We start from the raw sequence: 13,883 nt of genomic DNA, 5'->3' as shown, positions 1-13,883 counted from the left end.
CATTGACAAAAAGCAGTATTTAATCCTCGGACAGTTCCAATACTTCTTATTCTAGGTGGATCAGATAATATTTCAAAAATGGCCTTTCTGGCAGGATTTCAACTCTGGATGTCTAGACAGTGAAATGCTGATCTCAAAAAGCTCTTGTATTAAAATTGTAAGGCATAGAGGTGATGGTTATTTCTCCAAAAAACAGCTAACACAGTAAGACTATTTTCTCTAAGTGAATCACAGGAATCCAGTTGCCAGTTTTAGCCCCATAGGATCTGAGACATCATCCTTACCTTTGAAATCATTGGTGCTGTAGTTGTCCCGGACGCTGACTGCCACGTAGATGGGCAGTGGGTTCTGGCCATCACACAATGCTTCTTGCTGTTGTGAAAGTTTGTGGGGGTCTTTCTGGTTTTGAAGAAAAACACTTATGTGAGAAGAGATGGAAATGACACACGGTGAACTCGATGGCCCCAGCGCTGGAGGAGCTTGGGCAGCTCTTCCCCCAGCACGCAGGAGGTGTCATGGCAGCCCCATGGCACAGAGCTGGCTCCCACCAGCCAGGGTCTGGCCTGACTTTGTGCCCAGGCTCACAAAAAGACAAGGAGAGGGAAAACGACTTCTGCATACATGTCTGTACGTACCAGAAAGTGTTGCCCTGGCGAATAGGAGAAGGGGCAAGCTGCCCCTTAGGATGAGGAGTGTCATGGGCAATCCTTGCTCTCCCGGGGCTGAAGGAAGCCCTTGAGCATGTTGGCATTGATTTTCCTTTCTTAGTACACAACAGCTATCGCAGTCCAGCCTTGCAAGGGGACTGGAATTTGGTGGCGAATTATTTGCATCCCACCCAGCTTCTTTGCTGGAAAAGCATATTCTCATTGAAGAGTTTTGTAAAAAACATATAATCTCATGAACTGCTGATAAATTTAAGAGCAGCTACTCCTGGCAGATTAGGGAGAGGTTAATGGTTACATAGCAACAGTCAACACTGCTCCAAGGGAAAGATGCTTGGCTGGATTGTGAGGGGGACCTCATCTAGCTGAGATGAAAAGAGGTACAGCTATTGAACTTATACCATTTAATATGTGGCATTCCTCTCTTCATGTATTTATTTTCGGTTTACATATATATAATACTATATATGTACTTATATAAAAATAAATGAATAAAATTAATGAATGGCTGACTGACTGCAGCATTTCAGCCCCCACTGGAGGACACTTCTGTTCAATCCTCAACCACTCATCCCTTCCCACTTCCCAAGTGCTAAAGCACACATCCTTGAACTGTGGTCCAGCTGGAGAGAAGAGAGAGTGGACTGCTGTACAGTAGAAACCACTTCAAATGATAGAAATGCAGTTCTGTTATTGCTTGTAAAAATTAATATCACTTAAACCAGCTACTGTCTGAGCAGCCGTTCTCATCAAAAGTAAAGTATGCACTTGCCTCCAGCCTACTTGCAGATCAAGTTAACCTGCCAGTGGATGCAAATCACCAAGCACTCTAGCTGTTTCATGCTTGCTTTGGATGGTTTTCACACTGTTGAGATTGCTTTGCATCTTGAACTCTTTTTGCATGCGTAATCTACAACTTAGGCAGACTGCCCGAGATTGCCTCCACTTCTATTTAAATGCAAGAGTTCAAATGGCTGCATCCACAACCTAATTTATTAACATATAGGATGCATTTCTCCCTAGGTGGACTATTAAAGGAAATAAAATAATCTGAGCATTTGTTGACATGGAGAACTCCACTCTGTTTTGAGGTACGTTCTCTGAAACGATGGGCTTGTTTCCTCTCCATTCACTAAGAGACAAACACATAGTTCTCTAAGAAATGGAAAGTACATCATACCCCATCATTTAGTAAGTACTCAATCATGAGCCCCCAAAGATCTATAAATGATGTCCTGTATCCCTCTTCTTTCCGCTGACAAAGCTGCTTGTTGTAGTACTTCATGCGATCCATAGAGAAACAGCCCATCTTGCATTTGGTTGCTTGTTTCTGGGCTTCACCAATATGTGAGTCTAGGTCCTTCTGTGACCAATAGGCATCTCTGTATAAGTTGGCCATGGTCCTGGAAAAAGATAATACAGACAGAAAAAGTCAAAAGGAGAAAAAAAAGACTTGAAATTTTGTGCCTTTGGGGACAGAAGTTTACATTTAGGGATTCACTTCTGTTCATACATACTCTGGGTTTGCTGCTCCATTCAGCAGAATGAACACTCCAGAGTTTCTATGACTGTTTTAAAGATGGCCCTGAAGGATAAGGCTTTTTTTTTCTGTTCTCGACCTTTTTTTTTTTTAAACAGGACTGGCAGCAATTTAAGGGATAAAATTGCCAGGTGTGAACATAGGTACATTTCTGAAGCATAAATTAGGCAGAAAATTATAATAAATTTTCTTTGCTTGTTTTCTAGCACCATAAGTCAGTTCACACCAGGTGCTGTCGCTTGGCTTTGTATCACTTAGTGTTAGTCTTTTGGTATCATCATGCTTTAACACCATCCTCTATTTTACCAACCTTCCCTATGTGGGACCATCAGACGTTTGGTAGTTGTAGTTAATAGTAGTTGTATCCCCTGTGAGCAGGGAATAACACAGCCTAGGGGAACTCAGTCCTTTCCCAAACTGACAGGTTGCAGGGGTAAGTATATACTGTCCTGCTGTTTTCTTTGTGTGACCAATTTGAAAGCAGAGCCAGTCTCAGAAGTTACTGGAAGCAACAACTGGGACGTCAGCGGAGAGAGGAAGAGGCGTAATGCTATGGGCATCCACAGTTACATCCACAGTAACTACTTAGAAACCATTTTGACAAGTGTAGTTGTCATATACATATTTAACTGCTGCAAAGGTGGAGGTGAAAAGCACAGTAAATAACTGCTAATGAAAAATCGGTACATCAGATCAAGCTAATACCTAACGGCCTGTTACTGAGAAACAGCCTGTTTCTATGATGTTTGAAGAAAATGTCCTGATCTTGTCTGCTTCCAGAAGCTCCTCTCTGCAGCAGCGTCACCCTCAAAAGGCCTGGCCAAGCCCCCTGCATAAGCAGCTTACCACGTGGTGCCGGAGAGCCCGCTGATGTATGTCACACAGTCCAGGAGATTTAATTTCTTGAGTCCCATGAGGCTGCCATATAGTCCTGTCATTGACTTCAGTCCTCCGCCTGTCGTGATGATGGCCACAACGGGGACCTATTGGGCAGAGGAGGATGGGACACTCACACCGACAACGTTCAACATGGCATCCCAGACTGCAACGGGGTCTGGCCACCGCACCCAGCCCAGATCCTGATCTTAGAGTCCGAGTCCCTCTTTGGAAGGAAAGGCTCCGAAACCAAGCAATGACTGCTACTGCTGCTTCTCTTTGGATAAACATGGGTTCAGAGATTAACCCAAACATGGGTTCTTGCCCATCTCTAGGGCAAATAGGGGGACAGATGAACAAGAAGAAACCCTTCTGTGGAGGCAACAATGTATTTTCTCTACATTTCCCACTCCTTTGCCACTTTTTTCTTATTTCACACATCTGGTACTACTGTATGAAAATCCATATTGCCAACCACATGAAGAAATACACTCAATTCACAGCCAGTGTTGCTAAGCTACCCTCATCAATGCTGTTATTCTTCAGTATTGTGAAGTTACTTTAAAATAGATTATATTCATTTTAAGTTATTTCAAAACTGCAAGAAAGGGAAGATATTATAAGAAGCACTCAGAGATGTTTATCCTAAACTCTCTCAAAATGATGACATTTGAACAAGGGAAGAAATTTTTCCTATGTGATGTATTTAATACGCACACAGTATTTCTGAACCAAGCCAGTTATAGCATAGGATGGCAGGGACGAACACACCTCAAATCTGACAAATTCCAAACTGAGAGTCATGAAGGATGCAATTACTGCAACTAGAGTTTCTTGCAATAACAAACCTTGGCAGCAGAAGCAAAGGTACTTAAGACACATGGATAAGCTGGTACCCGCACAACAGATAGATGTGGCCCATTTCCTCGTCTAGAGGAGTACATGAAGGCACTAGAAATTCAAAATCAAAATTGCCGTCCCAACACACACATACTTCATGATCCTGCAGATCTTGTTGTAGGTGAAAAACATTTTTCAGGGCACTTGCTACATATCTCTTTCTTTTCCCCAGGAAGGTCATCTCCTCTGAACATAAGTCAAACCCAAAGCGCATGTCCAGGTCTTGGTGGCACGAACAATTACTAAGATAAAAACAGGCACATATTTTACATATTAACACAGCCATAACAATATTAGGACTTTGATCAAAGATAATCTACAGCATCCTTCCCTTCAAACAGGGTGATGCAATGTGACAGGAGCAAGAGAGAATATTCTAATTATTTTTAAAAGTAAGAAAACTTATTTCAATTAATAAACTTAACCCGTGGCATTATAACCCATTATTACTAACAGATGAAGAAACAATGTACAGTGCTTACAAATGAAACAAAATATTTAAATTAATATTCTAAAACTAAAATAATTGCAAGTTTAGAAAATCTGTGCAAATGGTCAAAAGTGAGTGTATTGATATCCAGTTTTGAAATGCTGGCATTTCCAACATGAAAGAAAGTCTCGTTTTGAGCAGCTCGAGTGGGAACGCATCCCCCTCTAGCGGTGAGCGTCGCTGTGGAGAAAACCCATCCACTCGCCTGCCAGGCACGGGTGGCCATGAAACCCTGCTCGCTGCGGGGATGACCTGGGTGACATCCAGCCCCTGGGTGGATGGAGATGGGTCACTGAGTTTAGTGGGGCAGGATTTCAGCCCCGCTGCTCTGATGTGTTCGTACTTGCACAAGCTGCCTCACAGGTCAACGCTGGCAGTTGTATTTCACACCAACCTTGACTCAAAAATTGTAAAGCATAATGTTCCTCAGAGGAAGATTTTATGTGCATCAATTTTGAAATTGAAGAAGTCATTCCTTAAAAGTCCACTGTTGTAGCTTATTTCCCTGGGAATTTGTGCTCTTCTGCTCACTAACCTGCCTACTGTCTCTTCATGCCCTGCGCCTACAAGACATCAATGGGCAAGAGATCTGGCATGGTGTCTTCAGGCCAAAGCTACCTGTGGACTCCCTGGCTGGCCAGCTAGCCCCAGCCAAGCATTGTAAAATGGTAGGGTTTTGCTTTTTTTTTCGGTGACAGAAATTCTCTCTTCTACTGAGTCCATAATTTCAGTGAAACTACTAGTGAAATTTATTTTTGAGATTTCTCCACCATCAGATTTGGATAAAGTCAGCCAAATGATTACAACTGTATTTGTAAATGAAGACACACAAGTGGAATTGAGTTAGGTGGAGTTGCACAAGCCAGCTTCCATTGTAGATCAAGATACAAACAAATTACTTTTAAAGTTCTCTTAAAGTAAAATAAATAATCAGGAAGGATTTTTCCTGTCCTGGAATAACATTGGTTTTCCTGTTGTCATTGATCACTTGCCTTTCCGAAATGAATGCTATAAAACTCTGTTTGAATTCAAAATTAAGTTATTTTTCCCTTTTGTTTCCTAGTCAGGCACACACACAAGAAGATCACTTTGCCCAGTTTATGTGTGTTACATATAGCTATGGATAACGTGAAACATCTTCATGTTTACGGATGAGTATTAATGAGCATTTCTATAGATATCAAGTCACTAGCCACATTGTCTACGTTAGTTTCTACTCAGTATACAGTATAGCTGGACTTTACAGAACACAAAGTTTATTGCTACTGAATATCGATAGTTAAGAAAAAAATATTCATAATTTCTGGTCAAGTTTAATATTTAGTCCTGTCTATTCTGTTTTTTTAGTCAGCTTTGTTCTTTTTGTGAATTTCAGAGACTGACATTGATCAAAAATAATAATCTGTGTTCAGAATGGAAGGGATAATGTTAAAATTAATACATGTTAACCAACATTTGATGATTAAAGCCAAATATACTGTGCACATATTTCATGTTTTAGTAAAAGCACATTCCAGTTTTCAGACTCAGAATGCCTGCTTATGTCATTTTCATGTGGCTAAAACAATATAAAAATCAATAACCCAAGTCTTTAGGAATAGAAGAAGATCTCTTACCAGTTTTGTGCTCTCACATTCAAGTCAAATCTTTTCTCCTGAAAAACAAGAATGTGTACTGTAATTTTTTAATTTTAATTTTAAAATTTCTTTTTTCCCTTTTTGTCTGGGGTCAGAGCTTCATTTAGACCCCAGCAAGGTCTGGCAGTCACAAAGTTAAATGCCTGGCATATATTTCCAAAAGCATTCACTTATCTTTAGTGGAACATCCCTACCCACAGATCCCAAAAGCTTCCAGGCTACAGAAACCGTTAACAGTCTTGGTATAGGAGGTTCCCAAGACTCATGCAATAGGTCCCATTTCCTGTGTTATTCACAAGCTTTCTGCAGCATCCTGGAATACCATTTTTTGTACACTTCCCGTTCTTTATGCTCTGATACACAGCAGATCTTTGATATCCTGACCCATGAAGAGACGGCAAGTCTGCATTTGCTTCTGCCAAGACTTTATCCTGTCTTAAAATCATTATTGCGACCTTCATATTAACTGGCAAGAAGTGCTCTGTTCTGAGAAGATGTTTTAATGGCCCTGAAATCTGATGTTCTCCTACTTCTTCTCAACATGACAACTAATATTTGGACAAGATTGTCCCTAACAATCTGGACATCTGTAGATGTTTCTTAGCAGAAACACTTTTTTATAGTAAGGATCTTTTTCTTCTAATAATTTAATTCAAAATTATACAGCACATACATCTATTTCAAGCAATATCCTTTAAAATCCATATGCTATGTCTAATTTTTCAATATATTTTAATATGTTGTGCTTCAAAACACATGGTTTACTAGGGGCAGGTTTATTGACTTTTTCTAGCTTGTGTCCAAGGAACAATTTTCAGGGAATTTGGACCCTAAGCAAAGGAGGGGTCAGTGAGTCTTTGGGTAAACAGGGGAAGATGTACTGAAGGAATCATCATGTTTTCTGACATCCTTATTGGTCTCTGTATCCACTACTGGCACATAATAGAGACATTAGGATAGACATAATGGAGGCACAACCTGCTTCTGTGGAGAAAACAGCTGGCGAAACAAAGCTCAAGGTCTGAGAAAAAATCAGAACATTTCTGACCCTCTTAGCAGCCATTTGGGACAATATTATGGGGAATGGTTTCTACCTGAGTGACCTTTTATTCCTAACAGCTGGAAGTGATGCTCACCTCTGCAATGGTCATTTTCCTTCCCATGGGCAGTGAATTCAGCATCACAACCGGGGAGCCCGTCTCCGTACTGTACTTACAGCTCCACTGGGAAAACAACATGGTTTAGGACAAAAACAGTAATGGGTTTACCCTTGCCCCCTCCTCCCGCTTTCTAGAGAGGCGCTCATGGCCAGTTCATCATTAAGGCCACTTCCAACATACAGGGTGATAGTGCCTCTTCTTTGGCATCATGACGTCCAATGTTGGCTCCGCGTACTTGATATAGTGGAACTTGGTGGGACCTGATGGGCTGGCCACTCCGTCGGGGCCCAGCGTGATATCCCGCGTCCCCTCAAAGGAGCCCTTCACAGTGAGGGAAAGCTCTTTCTCTAAAAAGGCAAAAAAAAGGTCATGAGAAATGTCGCTATGATTTAACCAGATAATTGTTCTGGCTTGATTAAAAGTGGGGTGCAGGCAGCAGAGCTGTAGAGTTTGGACCACAGCTTTGTCTAGCAGAAAACACTCTGAAGAGAGCACTGGCAGCAAAGGGGAAGGAGCAAAGCGAATGCTATTTTCATAGAAAGGGGACTCTGAATGTTCTTGCTGTTATATAGAACTGGGATTTCAACTTTAATGCAGGTCTAACAGACCTTATTTACACATACCTAAAAGAGTATGAGCTGCAGTCATTAAAGTCTATAACAACCTAATGTGTTTACCTGGTGTTAACTGCACTGAATTCTGTGAATACTATTTATTCCACTAACACGTTATATGAAAGGGGCATCCTCTCATCAGTAAGCCTGCAATTATTGGTAAATAGATAACAAAGCAATAAGCGTACTTGATTTTTGCTGCATCTTCTCTGCCACTTCAACTTCCAAGCAGCAAAGTTCACGACACTGTAAAAGAGAACAGGAATCTGTTCGAAAGATCGTCACATCCCAACCTTGTTACAGGGAACTGTGAATCACTCGGCTTTTGGACATGTCTGGTTACCTGAAGTACCTAATTCCCTGGCATTTCTGGGCTTTTGCCCAGTAGCCACTGACTAAGAAAAAGGAAAAGCTTTGAAGGGAGTTGTAGAGCATCTTCCAGTGACAATGACAATCGATTTGGCACAGTAAGAGGAAGATACAAAGGAAGAAAATCATGAGCATTTTCATTGATAATAGCATAGACACAAAGGGTTAAACTGGGAAAAACGTAAATGAAAGATACATTGCTGAGAGATCAAGAGTCAGTAGTAGAAAGGGTTTTCTGAAGAAGCATTGCTATTAGCATTTTGGGTGGTTTTTTTAATGGCACTCACTCTTCTTTCACGTAATGTAGTTACGATAAGGTCAATACTTAGTGCTGAGCTTACCCGCCAGGAATGGCTCATCTCCCAGTGGAGAAAAGGACTGGGCAGGTTATCAGCAAGTGGTTTCACAGCCTTTTTGCCATTGTGCTTTGATAGACAGCAGTGCATTTTTTGAAGGAGTACTGGTACCAGAGGAACGTTGTCTCTGTGTGTGTGTTGTGTCGAAATATAGGACAAATGGGAAATAATGGGATATCACCAAAGAACAGGGCAATAAAATATCCCATTCTCAAAGTATCTAAACAGGAAAGAGGGATGAAAGAGAAAGAACTGGCCTACTGGCTTCTCTAGCCCCCACCCTCCTTATCCTTTATGTTAAGGAAACTTATAGAAAATTTCTTGGGAAAATGACACATACCACCAGGACTCCATTGGTAGCAATGGCTTCATGAGGACCAGAACTGGGAAACAAAATGAAAAACATGGATTTTTTTAGAACAAACAAATGCCCGTTCATCCTTTCCCAGGGTGTTGCCCTTTCTCCCCTTTTAGAAGAATGATGGCCAGAGGGACCCCAGCAGTTATGTAACAAGCTCCTGTCCATGCTTGCTTGGACTGAGCACTGCTCTGAGGGGACTTGCCTCCGTACCAAAGCTGAGCGATGTGTATCGTGGATACTTTTTTTTCAGTGCAATCTCTTGATCATCTGAAATGGAATCTGCGACTAGGCGGTCAAAATCTTCTCCTCACTGTAGCATGTAAAGTACATGTGTCGCAGCGGTAACATGCTACTATGCCAGTATATCGCCATCAGGAAGCCCAGTTCTATCTATTTGCTGGTATGCAAATACAAAAGGGCACAGGGCAGCGGGTACCAGTTACATGGGGGGAAAAAAGCTTTCCAGGTCATTCAGGTGAAGTCAGAAGATGCTGTGGAGTGACTTGAATCCTGGTATTGGCCCCCCAACTAGTACATGGGCTGACCTTAGGCTGGTCACTTTATTCCTGCCTTGCCTTCGTTACCTTGTGGCAACACGGAAACAAAAATACTGATTCATATGGATGGCAGGCTGACCATGCTGGAGGAAAAGCCCTGTGCTAGACCTTCCAACACATTTGCATTGTGTTGGGCAGAAAGAAAAGAGAATTACTAGGACCAAAACAGTGCTGCAGGGTAAAACCAAAGGAGTCAGAGACACACTGGAAACCTGACCAGGATGGTGCAACATTAGGAGTCTGTCCAATGCATAGGCTGAAACAAGCATGGAAAGAGTGATAGACATGCGTGCACACAAACACATGCACACACACTCAGAAAGTCTTCTGGAATGTCCCCAGGTAGACAAATCTGGCATTGTGGATAGAAGAGACGATGCTGGGAGGTGCATCTTTGAAAGCAACTAAACTACAGAACAAGCTGACTGGAGGGATCAGCTGGATGTCTGAGACTGCAGTAATGATGTAGGAGAAGTCTGGCACTTTTTTACAGAAATCCCACAAAGCGCGACTTCTAATGTTATTTCTTTGTTTTAGCGTTTAATGATTTTTTAAATAAACTGTGTATCACTTACGCAACCTCCAACTTGAATTCAACCTCTAGCTCCTCCTTGGCCTGAAAGCAAGAGCAAGAAATTAAATGAAGTAGTCACTTAATGCTTTCTCCCTTGTCTAAACCCATGTCCCTGGAATGCAATACTGAAGTTAATTGCTTGCAATGCAACAGCCTGTGATAGATATTTCAGACTGGGAGGTCTGAAACAACATTTCAAACCAGATAGTTTAACAATTCCTTCCGTACCTCTTTCTTTCTTCAAGGTATCATCAAAACAACCTGCACTCCTATCTTAGTGTGAAGCTGCTGCAGAAAGACAATTTGCAACTTGCTTACTCTTCTGAATTCTACCTTTTTCTCCTAACTATTCCCAGCACTGTCCTGCCATGACTTACTGTCCTTGCTATTAGCTTGGAAGTTAAAGATACTTTCCACCCACCGCTTTAACATAATAAACGGAGACTGGTATTATTGAGTGTTTCAGAATTACAGTTATGCAACCCCCTGTAAGGCAGCATTGATATGTATGAGCTAGTTGTGAATGACCTAGTTTGGGTACCAGAAGCAATATACCCACAGTAGGAAGAAGTTCCATGTGAGATATTTTACTGATCTCATCCATAGATCTCAAAGGGAACAGAGAATCAAGAGTCTTTTTCCCATTTTATAAATAAGAAACAGAGAAACAGAGTAAATCAGTCATTCAGAGGTCCAAAATCACACTAATTCCAATAGATGAGTTAGCAGGGTCAGCCCTAGCTGAGGTATCACTGCAGAGGACAGTGCTGGGGTACACACAGGGGCAACTTCAGCTTTGCCTTTGGGATGAAACTAAATACAGTCAAAGGGCAGGGGGTAGTGGCTATGAATTACATGGGGAAAAAATTTACATATCACAGAATCACAGAATCATTAAGGTTGGAAAAGACCTCTAAGATCATCAAGTCCAACCATCAATGCAACACCACCATGCCCACTAAACCATGTCCTTAAGTGCCAAGTCCACGTTTTTTGAATACTTCCAGTGATGGTGACTCTATCACTTCCCAGGGCAGCCTGTTCCAATGCTTGACCACTCTCGCAGTAAAGAAATTTTTCCTAATATCCAATCTAAACCTCCCCTGGTGCAACTTGAGGCCATTTCCTCTTGTTCTGTCGCTAGTGACTTGGGAGAAGAGACCAACACCCACCTCATCACAGCCCCCTTTCAGGTAGTTGTAGAGAACGACAAGGTCTTCCCTCAGCCTCCTCTTCTCCAGACTGACCAACCCCAGTTCCCTCAGCTGCTCTTCATAAGACTTGTGCTCCAGACCCCTCACCAGCTTCGTTGCCCTTCTTTAGACATACTCGAGCACCTCAACGTTCTTCTTGTAGTGAGGGGCCCAAAACTGAACACAGTATTCAAGGTGTGGCCTCACCAGTGCCGAGTACAGGGGCATGATCACTTCCCTGCTCCTGCTGGCCACACTATTTCTGATACAGGCCAGAAATTCACCCTGCAACAGCTGTGCAGCCTTGGTGTTGCTCAGAGATAGCTCACAGTCAGATCCTTCCCCTATCTACTGCACTGTTTCAGTCATATGCTCTTTAATAATTTATAAAAATACTGGGAAGAGGGGCTCAGGCTCTGAAACCCAGACTTTTTACCACATTTTTTGTGTTTATATTTTGAATGGCAATTCATGTACCCATTATTGGGATAAGTCATCCATGGCGGATTCAGAAAGCTCACCCCAAGATTCTGAAAGTGTTGTGTAACTCTCCACTGGTTTCTTAGTTGCTTTATTTTTTTCTCTCACCTTTGGGCTGGGCTTAAAATACAGGAGCACTGTTCTTTCAATTGGTAGCTTAGCGGTATCAAAGAGTGCACAGAGGAGATGGTCATCTGGAGTAGCAAAATCCTCATCATACACTGTCAGCTCCAGCACATTCTGGAAAAAGAAGGAGTTTTATAGTTTCTACAGTCTGGACATCGTTAGATCTAGGGAAGGAGTGTTGGGAACATGCTTGATAAGAAAAGTGGAGAAATTAAGTATCACCATCCTTTGGAAAAACATCCTATAAATCGAATGTTCATTCTTCCCTAGTTCAGTTTAATTGCTCTAACATGAGTAATACATTGGCTATACCTACACAACAGCTTGGTTTACTCCCAGATTCTGTATTCGTCTTGCACTGATTTATATGAGTCTCTAGTTTCCCTGAAATGTCTACTGAGCTTAGTTTCTGGCCCTCCTAAGCAGCACTGTTGAACAGGCACAGGAACTCAGTCACCTCTGCTGTTAAACAATTTGAACAGTCCCTTATTAATTATTATTATTATGCCATCTCTTAAACAATTCCTGGACAGAGTTCAAGAGATAGATAGGGCCCACCATACACAAAATCTTCAGGTAGCTTCAAGCAGACAACTTTGGCTCTTACCTTGACCTGACTCTGGATCCTGAAGTAGAAAGTTTCATTCCACACTGGATTGTTGGAGTTTCTTATGGTTTTAGTGCGGGACTTTTCACATGTCGCAGTCGGCAGCCACAACGACACGTAGCAATCAGCCTGGCTTACTGGGTAGGGAAAGCGGCAAAACAATTGTTAATGTGGCAAAGTCAGTGGTGCTGCATGACGTTGGAGAGGTTACTGCATGGTACCAAGAGCAAGTATGAGTTGCTTAAAGGCAGAAATGCCTGATGTAATGTAACTTCTTTCAAGATATCCTTCTGAGAGGGAAAAAGCACAGACCATAAGATGATGTAGAACAGGAGGTGGTTTCTATTCTTCCTTGCATGTGTTACAGACAAGAGCAATGTTGTGTATAAAAGAAGAGGGTGAGAATTTGCTTTTCTAGTCAGCCACTTTCTTCAGTTTCTCAACCAACAAGTTATCCTGTGCTCATGTGTGCCTGCACCCTTGGTTGCTCCATCTCTGCCTTGCCTTCAGTGATTTTCTTGGTGAGGGTTTGTGAAAGCAGCTGCAGGACTACCCCTGTTATGGGAGATGGCAGAGACTTCCTCCAGAGGAGCTCATTGAATTAGACATTGGATCTTAAATAATTACCACCTCCAGGAAGAGAAAGACGAAGTCTCTCTCCAAAAATGCACCAGGAGAAGGTTAGTAAAGAATATTCCATCCCATTTCCCAAAGGCACCTAAATTAAAGTATATCTCAAATGACTGCAGCCAAAAATGTGATGTACTGTGTGCTGGGGAAATGCAATGTTTCTTCATGCGGGTTATGCGAAATACTTCAGTACCTTGAAACTCTCTCCTACACAGTTCTTAACTATAAAATGATCAGATATCATGTAACGCAAATGGGAATGGATGTACTTTGATATGAAACTTTTGAGAGAGACAAGTGATGGCAGCAGTAAATGGAGAGGACCTTTCAGCAGCAGGTAAGGACTCTGCAAGTAGATCAGGGGAGCAAGAGTTTGCATATCAACTTGTGGGGAAAGGCAAAAACTCGCCTGGCTGCAATAGCCTGGCTGCTCCCTTGTCTTCTCCTTTTCTTTCCTTCTCCACCAGTTTTTGCCAGGTGTCAATCCTACAGCCGTTGGCTCTGTCTCAAACTTGGTGAAGGCTGCATTTTATGTTGTTGAAAGTGTATTTGTTCAAAAAAGCTTGCTGCTTTTCTGCCCAAGTCAGAACAATTAACTGAAATTCAGAACTGCTCAAGAAATTACATAATGCGTTGTGATATGTCAACTAGCACCTTAATTGTTGGTTTTCTACTTTTTAAGATTATAACACAGAAATGGAAAAACATTTTTAATTCTGTCAAGTTTTTTCTAAAAAAATTGTGGAGA

At 41.9% G+C, this 13,883-nt stretch overlaps 1 protein-coding gene across 1 annotated transcript in view; it reads right to left on the bottom strand.

Annotated features, from left to right (window-relative positions):
• The window catches only part of LOC309405391 (cytosolic phospholipase A2 epsilon-like), a gene marked incomplete at both ends in the record, with an annotated part of 35,553 nt that overhangs the window by 7,771 nt on the left and 13,899 nt on the right, over window positions 1-13,883 (bottom strand). The window contains 12 exons of the mRNA XM_082000161.1: window positions 285-399; window positions 1,846-2,068; window positions 3,052-3,188; window positions 4,076-4,223; window positions 6,088-6,125; window positions 7,245-7,331; window positions 7,449-7,615; window positions 8,071-8,128; window positions 8,948-8,990; window positions 10,101-10,141; window positions 11,881-12,012; window positions 12,506-12,642. Of these exons, the coding sequence (XP_081856287.1) occupies window positions 285-399; window positions 1,846-2,068; window positions 3,052-3,188; window positions 4,076-4,223; window positions 6,088-6,125; window positions 7,245-7,331; window positions 7,449-7,615; window positions 8,071-8,128; window positions 8,948-8,990; window positions 10,101-10,141; window positions 11,881-12,012; window positions 12,506-12,642 (1,326 nt within the window). The remainder of the gene's footprint in view (window positions 1-284; window positions 400-1,845; window positions 2,069-3,051; window positions 3,189-4,075; window positions 4,224-6,087; window positions 6,126-7,244; window positions 7,332-7,448; window positions 7,616-8,070; window positions 8,129-8,947; window positions 8,991-10,100; window positions 10,142-11,880; window positions 12,013-12,505; window positions 12,643-13,883) is intronic.

This window comes from Phaethon aethereus (genome assembly GCF_964289735.1).
Source record: "Phaethon aethereus genome assembly, chromosome: 5".
Classification (NCBI taxonomy): Eukaryota; Metazoa; Chordata; class Aves; order Phaethontiformes; family Phaethontidae; genus Phaethon; species Phaethon aethereus.
This window is presented reverse-complemented; position numbering and strand designations above follow the sequence as displayed.